Source organism: Centruroides sculpturatus, unplaced genomic scaffold, assembly GCF_000671375.1.
Source record: "Centruroides sculpturatus isolate CEXI.00-Female unplaced genomic scaffold, Cexi_2.0 scaffold157, whole genome shotgun sequence".
NCBI lineage: Eukaryota > Metazoa > Arthropoda > Arachnida > Scorpiones > Buthidae > Centruroides > Centruroides sculpturatus.
In genome coordinates this window covers 352,684-365,152 of record NW_019384522.1, presented here as the reverse complement: position 1 = coordinate 365,152, position 12,469 = coordinate 352,684, and the positions used below count along the sequence as shown (strand labels likewise).

Genomic DNA, 12,469 nt, shown 5'->3' with positions numbered 1-12,469 from the left:
ATTAATTAACATGTTATGAGCTTTAGTATAAAATTAGTAATTTAATTAGAAAAATGTCTTCTAATTAATTATCAATTATAATATATTAACCTATTAATTTAAAAATAATTCATGAATATCAGAAATAATCTTATCTTTCCTTGTACTAATAAATATTAACAATTTTAATTACTTTTACAAAAGATATTCTTAAAACATTTTTAATTTAGATTTTTGTTCAATGTTAGTTAACTGGCTTTTAAAAATAATGATCGTTTGGCCAAGAAAAATGAATGCCATTTACATACTGAATTAAATAAAATCTCTCTCAACAGTAAACTTATTTGTTATATATTATTATTTACCACTCCAAACATTTTATACCTTTGGATCCCTTCCATGCTTCTCTAATAAGGAAATAATAACTTTAATGTGTTCTTCCTTCATCATATTTAGAGCTTCAGGACTGTCAATTAAAACACAATGCAATACATCCAACATGCCTATAAAAATAACAATTCACTTTTAAATTTGTTGTAAAAATAATAAAAGTTCTAAAATAAACTTTGAGATATACTATAAGATAAACTATTTTAATAAAATATTTATCATGTACAGTTATAAAAATTAATTAAATTTAAAAAATCTAGTTTATATAATTTTGAAAGTTTAATAATTTATCTACACATTTTATACATTTAAGATAAATAATTTTTATTAATAATCATTAATAAATTACCTGTGCCTTCAGTAGCCTGTTGGCTGCCTAATCTGCTAAATAACCAATCCAATCTATGAGATTGTGCAAATTGTGCACAGTTAGTATGATTTCCTTTAATTATTGCAGCTATAATTCAAAAAATATATATTACATAAACATGCATTGAAATTTCAATATATTTTTTATAGTAATAATTTGTCAACAGATTATATGAAACTTAAAGATATTAACTGTTTTATGTTAGAAAAATTTTTAAATTAATTGTTGAAATTGTTAATATCAGAATCCAACATCATTGAAGAACAATTAAATTTGAAAAATTAAATTGTTCTTCAATGATGTTGGATTCTGATAATGGATATTTGAATTCAAAAATATCTTACTAATTTATTTAGTTATATAAAGCTTATTTATTTATTTTAAAAACTAGGAAAATAATAAGAAAAATTCTATATAAATATAAATGTTGTTTGAAAATACAAGTTTTAATTTTATAAATATTTTAAATACCTAATAATTGATAAAGATATCCTGATATTGCATCCCAATTTTGACCAGCTTCTTCACCCATAAATGAGACTAAATATCCCTGATTTGTGATAACATTAATCTTGTCAATTGTTTCCAAAATCAGGTTCAGAATACCCTGAAAAACAAAAAGTATTATTATAATTAATTATAAAACGGCTGAATACAATTAGATTATTGTGTACCACATCAGAATAAAAATAAGTTTTATGTACCAAATAGTTTAAATTAGAAGTTAAAATAGTTTAAATTAAATTTAAAGACAATAAAAATAAAACTAAAAGTTTTGTAAACTTGAAGATGGACTATTGAATAGGTTGAAAATGTTAGTTTATATCAAAATAAATCATCTCAGCAAATTAAGGGGCTTGGTGAGGATTGTGTATTAAAAATAAAACCTTCACAAAATTTGAGATAAATTTTCTAGAATATGAAAAAGATAATTTTGTAAAAAAAAATTTAGTTCCAAAAATCTCTATATGAAAATGTTGTGTTATCATTAACAAAAGGAGTGTCATCCAAATAATCTTACCATAATGTTTATTATTCTTAAACAAATATAAAACAAACCTTATTAAAATATAAAATTAATACAGTAATACCTCGATCTACGCGAACCCGGAGTTATGCGAATTTCAAATCTCGTCGATTCGTCTTTTGTTTGAGCGCCATACAACTTTTGATTACTCACTCCCCCACACTATTGTTCAGCTTACATGTTCGGACGTGTAGTGCAGAATCGACACACAGCTACAATTTATTACGTGTTATTTATTTCTGTGTTTGTTATATCTACGGAGACTTGAGAGACTCTGTGTGGTGATTTCTTGTAACCATGAACAAATCAAAAGACGAGATAAGATTAACGAGAACATTTATTAGCTTACATATATCTGACTTGGATTTTACACAAATTGCGAAATTATACCCCGACTTACGTGAATTCGACTTACACGGTTACCGCTCAGTCCCACCTATCGCGTAAGTTCGGGGTATTACTGTATTCTATTCTATGTTATATTGTTGTATAAACATAAACAAATAAATAAAGAATTGCTATTTTTCTACAATGAACTTCAAAATCTGTATCAAAGTTTCATCTATAACATTAGATCTACATTCAGCCAATCATATAAGTCTAACATCACACTCCAGAAAACTGGAAGTTTTACCACTATTTGTCTCTCACTTCAAAGATTTAATTGAGGATTTCAAGTACTTACAACACACTTTGATTTAAAACTTTGTCATAATTTGCATATATATTTATTAAATGTTTTCCTAATTATTTTGTGTTTGTAATTGTTTGAGATAAAATTAATTATTGTTTAAGATTATAATAGTGATGTATCAAGTTTCATTACAGGGCAGTTCTATTTTACCTTCTAAAATTTACTTTTTTAATTTCTACATTCTATAATTTATTTTTTCCTAAATATCCATCTCTTATGTAGTCAATCAACATGATTAATTTTAAATTATTTTTTACTTTATAAACATAAAAGCTGTCCATAAATTACATGATACAAATGTGAGTGGGTATACAGATAGTCATTATAATGCATCACAAAGAGTGGGATGTTTACAAAAGCATTATATAATTCTAGGATCTCAGCCCTCAATAACAATAATTCATTTTTGTTTCCAAAGAGTTGCATAGCAAACTCTAGTGTTTATGTCATTGCTTTGTACATAATTAATAAAATAATGTAATGTTCAATACCCTATGCTATCTATATATTAGTCTTTAGTACAATTAGAGGAATCTATCTAGAATATGCATAGTATAATTTTGGAGATAAATACTAGATGCATTATAGAATGTTGTAGTAGCAGAATGGTAGTTGAAATATATAAATTATTTTATACAATTTATGGATGATTCTATATACTGATTCCTAAAGATTTTTTTAATTATTTAACTATAACAGAACAGCAAGTTCTGACAAATGCTATCAACATGTGAATGATACTGCTAAGTTTTCAGCAAGTTTTAGGACAGTAACTGTATATATGTACTTTTGTTTGTGAGAATCTTAAAACATATTTTTTTCCTCATGTAATAAAATCAACAAAGCAGGCTACATTAGACAAATATCTAAATGATTAAATACTGTATAAGTTTAATTCACTGTAATATAATAGAACATCGTTAAATAAATAAGAATTATTGAAGAAAAGCTATAATATTTTCATTTCTGCTTAAGAAGTTTCCCACTTAAGAAATTTTTAAGTTGGTCTCTAAAAAACTTAACAAAGTTCTACTATGAATTCAAATGATTTGAGAATATATATCTAAACCAGAATATATATTCTTAACCAAGTTCTACTATATATATATATATATATATATAGTAGAACTTGGTTAAGAATATATATTCTGGTTTAGATATATATTCTCAAATCATTTGAATTCATAGTAGAACTTTGTTAAGTTTTTTAGAGACCAACTTAAAAATTTCTTAAGTGGGAAACTTCTTAAGCAGAAATGAAAATATTATAGCTTTTCTTCAATAATTCTTATTTATTTAACGATGTTCTATTATATTACAGTGAATTAAACTTATACAGTATTTAATCATTTAGATATTTGTCTAATGTAGCCTGCTTTGTTGATTTTATTACATGAGGAAAAAAATATGTTTTAAGATTCTCACAAACAAAAGTACATATATACAGTTACTGTCCTAAAACTTGCTGAAAACTTAGCAGTATCATTCACATGTTGATAGCATTTGTCAGAACTTGCTGTTCTGTTATAGTTAAATAATTAAAAAAATCTTTAGGAATCAGTATATAGAATCATCCATAAATTGTATAAAATAATTTATATATTTCAACTACCATTCTGCTACTACAACATTCTATAATGCATCTAGTATTTATCTCCAAAATTATACTATGCATATTCTAGATAGATTCCTCTAATTGTACTAAAGACTAATATATAGATAGCATAGGGTATTGAACATTACATTATTTTATTAATTATGTACAAAGCAATGACATAAACACTAGAGTTTGCTATGCAACTCTTTGGAAACAAAAATGAATTATTGTTATTGAGGGCTGAGATCCTAGAATTATATAATGCTTTTGTAAACATCCCACTCTTTGTGATGCATTATAATGACTATCTGTATACCCACTCACATTTGTATCATGTAATTTATGGACAGCTTTTATGTTTATAAAGTAAAAAATAATTTAAAATTAATCATGTTGATTGACTACATAAGAGATGGATATTTAGGAAAAAATAAATTATAGAATGTAGAAATTAAAAAAGTAAATTTTAGAAGGTAAAATAGAACTGCCCTGTAATGAAACTTGATACATCACTATTATAATCTTAAACAATAATTAATTTTATCTCAAACAATTACAAACACAAAATAATTAGGAAAACATTTAATAAATATATATGCAAATTATGACAAAGTTTTAAATCAAAGTGTGTTGTAAGTACTTGAAATCCTCAATTAAATCTTTGAAGTGAGAGACAAATAGTGGTAAAACTTCCAGTTTTCTGGAGTGTGATGTTAGACTTATATGATTGGCTGAATGTAGATCTAATGTTATAGATGAAACTTTGATACAGATTTTGAAGTTCATTGTAGAAAAATAGCAATTCTTTATTTATTTGTTTATGTTTATACAACAATATAACATAGAATAGAATACAGTAATACCCCGAACTTACGCGATAGGTGGGACTGAGCGGTAACCGTGTAAGTCGAATTCACGTAAGTCGGGGTATAATTTCGCAATTTGTGTAAAATCCAAGTCAGATATATGTAAGCTAATAAATGTTCTCGTTAATCTTATCTCGTCTTTTGATTTGTTCATGGTTACAAGAAATCACCACACAGAGTCTCTCAAGTCTCCGTAGATATAACAAACACAGAAATAAATAACACGTAATAAATTGTAGCTGTGTGTCGATTCTGCACTACACGTCCGAACATGTAAGCTGAACAATAGTGTGGGGGAGTGAGTAATCAAAAGTTGTATGGCGCTCAAACAAAAGACGAATCGACGAGATTTGAAATTCGCATAACTCCGGGTTCGCGTAGATCGAGGTATTACTGTATTAATTTTATATTTTAATAAGGTTTGTTTTATATTTGTTTAAGAATAATAAACATTATGGTAAGATTATTTGGATGACACTCCTTTTGTTAATGATAACACAACATTTTCATATAGAGATTTTTGGAACTAAATTTTTTTTTACAAAATTATCTTTTTCATATTCTAGAAAATTTATCTCAAATTTTGTGAAGGTTTTATTTTTAATACACAATCCTCACCAAGCCCCTTAATTTGCTGAGATGATTTATTTTGATATAAACTAACATTTTCAACCTATTCAATAGTCCATCTTCAAGTTTACAAAACTTTTAGTTTTATTTTTATTGTCTTTAAATTTAATTTAAACTATTTTAACTTCTAATTTAAACTATTTGGTACATAAAACTTATTTTTATTCTGATGTGGTACACAATAATCTAATTGTATTCAGCCGTTTTATAATTAATTATAATAATACTTTTTGTTTTTCAGGGTATTCTGAACCTGATTTTGGAAACAATTGACAAGATTAATGTTATCACAAATCAGGGATATTTAGTCTCATTTATGGGTGAAGAAGCTGGTCAAAATTGGGATGCAATATCAGGATATCTTTATCAATTATTAGGTATTTAAAATATTTATAAAATTAAAACTTGTATTTTCAAACAACATTTATATTTATATAGAATTTTTCTTATTATTTTCCTAGTTTTTAAAATAAATAAATAAGCTTTATATAACTAAATAAATTAGTAAGATATTTTTGAATTCAAATATCCATTATCAGAATCCAACATCATTGAAGAACAATTTAATTTTTCAAATTTAATTGTTCTTCAATGATGTTGGATTCTGATATTAACAATTTCAACAATTAATTTAAAAATTTTTCTAACATAAAACAGTTAATATCTTTAAGTTTCATATAATCTGTTGACAAATTATTACTATAAAAAATATATTGAAATTTCAATGCATGTTTATGTAATATATATTTTTTGAATTATAGCTGCAATAATTAAAGGAAATCATACTAACTGTGCACAATTTGCACAATCTCATAGATTGGATTGGTTATTTAGCAGATTAGGCAGCCAACAGGCTACTGAAGGCACAGGTAATTTATTAATGATTATTAATAAAAATTATTTATCTTAAATGTATAAAATGTGTAGATAAATTATTAAACTTTCAAAATTATATAAACTAGATTTTTTAAATTTAATTAATTTTTATAACTGTACATGATAAATATTTTATTAAAATAGTTTATCTTATAGTATATCTCAAAGTTTATTTTAGAACTTTTATTATTTTTACAACAAATTTAAAAGTGAATTGTTATTTTTATAGGCATGTTGGATGTATTGCATTGTGTTTTAATTGACAGTCCTGAAGCTCTAAATATGATGAAGGAAGAACACATTAAAGTTATTATTTCCTTATTAGAGAAGCATGGAAGGGATCCAAAGGTATAAAATGTTTGGAGTGGTAAATAATAATATATAACAAATAAGTTTACTGTTGAGAGAGATTTTATTTAATTCAGTATGTAAATGGCATTCATTTTTCTTGGCCAAACGATCATTATTTTTAAAAGCCAGTTAACTAACATTGAACAAAAATCTAAATTAAAAATGTTTTAAGAATATCTTTTGTAAAAGTAATTAAAATTGTTAATATTTATTAGTACAAGGAAAGATAAGATTATTTCTGATATTCATGAATTATTTTTAAATTAATAGGTTAATATATTATAATTGATAATTAATTAGAAGACATTTTTCTAATTAAATTACTAATTTTATACTAAAGCTCATAACATGTTAATTAATTTTATGAATATAATTTTAATAAGAGTAAGTCAAATATTTAAGCTTTTTGAGCTATTTCAGTTTGATCTATAATTACTACACTTATAAACCAGTTTTCAGGAACAATGTAAAATATCATAAAAATTATACTTTAATCAAACCAAAACTTGTTTTTGATGAATGAAAATTTTCAAAAAGTTAGTAAACACTTTTTCTCTTATATTGGGGTATGTTTGAAAAGTTGAATGAGTTATCAATGATACATGATACAATTATCAATGACAATGATATTATTCTCATTTATAATGATATCATTGTTATTCTTTTGCTGAATATTTTGACTGATTTGTTTACAACAAAATAACTTTTTGTAAAATCAAAGTTATAAATGTTATTAGTGTATTTTTATCTGAGATATTTTTCTTAGATTACTTAAAGTGGGCAGTTATTTGTAACATTTAATCTTTTAATACAGAAATTACACACTTGAGTAGATGTAGAAACACCAGTATTACCAGATGCCATTTTCTTCATAATGTAAACTGATTATTTCTTTTAAGAATTTCATTAATGTTTCATTTAAAATGCTATCAGCATTGAGTATGTACACTGAGCAGAATTAGTACTTTATGACTGGCTTGTTAATAGTTTGTTTAACTTGTTTGACTTTATAAACATATCCTTGGTTTTTGTCTTATCATAGTAATTGTGGTGATGATACTTTTGTAACGAAAGTTAATTTTCCTGTATGTCATGCAAGAAGTAACCACCAATGAATAAGACATTCCTTTATCATGTGTGTTTATTATTTGTCCTGGTATGGCACTTGATTGATATTTGGTAATCTGTCCAATTTTTATTTCTTTAGTTAATTCTTGAAGATGAATGTGTGAGTAGTATATTTTAAAAGAATTTGAGATTTTGAAGCATGTTTGAAAAGTTTATTCCATGAAAAGCAATTTTGTATGTACAGGTAGCCCTCATAGAACACAGTACTTCTACAACATGGTTTGAAAATTAAGGATATCTCCTGAACAACATGACTTCCAGTTTTGCTCTAACATGTTTTGGATAGTATAGAGGTTTTGGAAATCCTCTATACTAAATTTCACAATTTTTAAGAGTAAACTTTTTTTTCAATATTTTTTTTATTCAAGTAAGCATGCATGTTGTCTCAAATTTGCCCATGGATTTTAGAATATTGAAATTTTCAAATTGTTTTGTGCTTTTTGTAAGATTTACTTTAATGAAAACTGATAGTGCAATTCTTCTTTGTCCTAACTTTTCTATCAACCAGGTGTCTTTATTGTTGCTTTCAGACTTTAGCTCTTAAGATTAAATAAATACTTTACTAAATACAAAAATTAAACATTTTTAGGTAAGTGTTATTAACATTTTTTTTTAAAACTGTAGGTAAGCAATTATTTAAAAAACGATGAATGAAATATGGCAGTACTTCAGTACTTGAACAATTCGATATTTCAACACATATTCTGGAAAAACATCACTCAGTACTTGAGTGAACAAACATGACCCTCTAGAACAAATTTTCATTTAATAATATGTTTTTATTTTACCATCCATAAAAATTTTTTATAATAAAAATAGTAAATATGAAAATGTCGCTGATACTTTTGATCAAGATCAGCAAAAAAGATGAGATGATGATGATACTTTATAAAAAGAAAACACCCTCATTTAACTAAAATTAATATTAATGCATAATACAGCACTTTTAATTGTGATTGTTGGTTAATTATTGATTGGAAATAAATTATCTATTGCTTTAATAAACATATGTCTCTTAGTAACAAAAAAGAATAGTATACTTTTGTTAACTTCTGGAATATAACATTAGTCCTTTGCTTCATATAGCACAAATTTGCATAACATGGTATTTTTTGGAATGTAACTATTGTGTTATATGAGGGATACCTATATTATATATTTGAGGAGCTTCCTTAGTAGATATATTAGAGAAGTATATTATCCTTATAAAGTTTTTTAAATTGGTTCAAAGTAATTTTAACTTGTAAGTTCAGTTAATTTATTTATATAACTCAGTCCAGATTAAAATAATGAGTCTTATTCCATACATAGTTTAACTTGTCAAAAAACATAATAATGTCACAACCTAGAAAGAGAGATATTTGTAGGATAGCATATTTAAATATTATATGATTATACAGAAATAGTAGTAGTTTAGTTTTTTTATCATATCTAATGCTATCATAAATCTCTTAATTAAAGGACTAATCAACCTCAGCTTTTCAGGTATTTTATGATATGCATTATAATGATCTAAATTACTTGGTATCCATCCGAAAAAAAGTAACATAAATGCTAAAATGAAAAATATACATTGCTAAAAGTAATGGGTAGTAATGATTTTTTTTTTTTTCAAAAACATGAGAATATTATTAACTATCAAAAGTGATAACATTACAAACTATAAATTCAACAAAAATTTTGAAAAATTAAAGAACAGTTAAAAAATAAAGAGAAAATAATTTCCACAAAACTTTTCATTTTAATTAAGTTTGATATAAAAAAATTTAAAATTCAATGAAATCAAATCAAATTAAATGATATTTGAATTTTTATTTGTTTATTTTATAGGTTTTGGATGTTCTATGCTCATTATGTGTTGGCAATGGTGTTGCAGTTCGAAGCAGTCAAAACAACATTTGTGAAAATTTATTACCTAGTAAAAATCTTCTACTTCAAACTCGATTAATGGATCATGTTGCAAGGTATGTTTTATCAAAATCTTATTTAAAGTAGTAATCTTATTTAACCACTTGCATACATTTATTCCATGCAGAATGTCACTTGGAAATCCATAAGTAATTGATTTTTTATATTAAATAATTATTTCCACTTAAACGCGAATCTGACATCCAAAAAAATTGCCAGGAAATAATTCCTGCGAAATAAAACCCCCAAAAAGTGTTTTTACAAAAAAAGTATATAAAGAAATAAAAATAATTTAAAATAAATGCTTTTATTTGATAAATATAGCTGCACCTATTGTTATTCTTTCATTTAATAAGGTGTGATATTTCACATGTGCAGGCTACATTGTTTACAAACTGGTTGACCTTGAGAACAGCTAGTGTCAGCTTTCCTGGGTGGTACTCATGTACGCCTCAGGGTAATATTGGTTTAAAGCAGGAGGGGAACTAACTTACTGCATCTATTCAAATATAACACAAAATTTTCAATTTTTATGCTATTGAAATATGGGGGACTGAAAAAAAGTTATGGAAAAAAATTCTACTGAATAAAAAACAAAAAACTGCTGATGTCATAAAAAACATCCAATAGCATTTAAAAAAACTTTACAGATGTCAAATCCATGAAATACAAGTTTAGAACGTTTTTATTAATTTGATAAAAAAAAACTCTCATAAAAAACCAATAGTGCAATTAATTAGCTAATTAATAAATTGCCATAAAAAGTTTTTGCGGCAAAAATAATTCATGAAATTTGCATAGGTGATAGATAAAGATGAATATATGCTGATCCATACATTTTTGGAAAAGTTATAAATCAAGGCTCTTTTTTGAGGCCCCTTAAAGTCCATGCCTGAGATATCTTGGGCTATGGACCATGCATCCTTGTGCACAGTCTGAGATAACTCGGGTTATGAGCAGAAGTATACAAATAGTAAAGCTTTAAAGCTTTACTATTTGTCTAATTTAACCCCTTGTTATTTGTCTACTGTAAATAACTATAAAATTCCAAACAAGTGCTATTAGTGAAATAAATATATCATATACTTAATTGATTAAGAATCTCAAACATATTTTATAAATTACATCACTTTTTTAGATATTATTCTTCTCTATCTTTGTTTTGTTTTATCTTAATTTTCTTTTGTAACTATTTGATTTCATATATATATATACAAATCATTGTTTTCAACAAATATGATTATTGAAATTCATTCCATTTTATTCCATCTTTATTGTGATATTATGATAAGAATACATTCTTGTTACAAAAGGTTTACATAAAAATTTTTAAGACCAAATAAATTATATGAATACATAGTGATCTAACATTTGATCAATAATAATCAATACATTGATAATTATCTTGACTGTCATAAGTTTTTCCAACAACCAGGCATTATTTAAAATTAAACTTATGCAATTTCTTTTTGAAATATATTAAACAATTTAAGTATTATCATCAAATTAATTTTATGAAAATAATTTACATTAATTTTTCTTCTTTAATAGTTTTTAATATCTGTCAAATTATAATAATTTAAAATTCATGGCCATTTTTACATAAACAGAATATATGTATCTTTGACAACTTATTATTATAGCTATGACATCATTTACTAGGTCATAAGTACCCAAAATGATGATAAATTGACTTGTTCTATTTAATCTGTGTAAAAAAATTTAAGAATTTAAGGCAAATTTAAAAATTAATAATTATATTAGGAACCTTATGTTGGGAAATAAAAAATATAAATTGTTATATTAGGAAAATTCAATATAACTGTTTACCAGTTATGATTTTTAGTTTCAAATAAAGTTTGAATCAATTGAGTAAAAAGATAATCTTTAAATTTATTTTTTCCAATAATGTCCGTATAAAAATATCATAATTATTTAGATTATTAGATAACTGATAGACCCAATTATTTTTATTATTGGGATTACTCTGCAATTTTTATAATAATGTAAAATATAGGATAACATTATATTTACATTTGCATAAACAAAGCCTATCCTCCAAATTTAGCCAAATAAGCCTAAGGTGTACCTAGCAAGGAAATAATCTGAAATTTGCAACTCACAACATAACATGAAAAGAGTTGCTGTCTTTTCTTCAAGGATCTTTCTTCTCTTCAGTTTCTGTTTCTTTTCTATGCTTGCCTCTTTTCTTTAATCTCTATGTTTCTTTGTGTTGATTCTATCTCCTCTAGATTTGACACTCATCTCTGGTGTGATTTTCTTCTGCCGTGTTTACTCTTTCTTGATGATGTGTTAACTCTCCTCTTTCCCTATTTTTTCATCCATTCCCTTTTGTTTTATTCGTTTTTTTTCTTATTAATTATGATTTTATTCCAGAGGAAGTTGATGTAATAAGAAATAAATTTGATTGGTTATTTTTAGTCCTTCTTTTCTCTTATTTAGTATGAATTATGTATATTCTCATGATGTGAATAAGACAATAACTAACACTTAAACTAGTTGAAAAGGGGAAACAACAGTCACCCCCTTTGTCTTTTCCTCCGAATGTTGTGAGGTTAACAGTAATTAACTGATAATTTTTTAAATTCTAATTTGTTTCTCTTGATTATTTTTAATCTGTATTGCTAAAAAT

The 12,469-nt window shown here is 25.1% G+C and overlaps 1 protein-coding gene across 1 annotated transcript in view; it reads left to right on the top strand.

The window, feature by feature from the left end:
• The window catches only part of LOC111622781 (ryanodine receptor-like), a 420,607-nt gene that overhangs the window by 58,013 nt on the left and 350,125 nt on the right, over positions 1-12,469 (top strand). The window contains exons 20-23 of the mRNA XM_023365203.1: positions 5,785-5,930; positions 6,315-6,422; positions 6,659-6,777; positions 9,739-9,872. Coding sequence (XP_023220971.1) covers positions 5,785-5,930; positions 6,315-6,422; positions 6,659-6,777; positions 9,739-9,872 — 507 coding nt within the window. The remainder of the gene's footprint in view (positions 1-5,784; positions 5,931-6,314; positions 6,423-6,658; positions 6,778-9,738; positions 9,873-12,469) is intronic.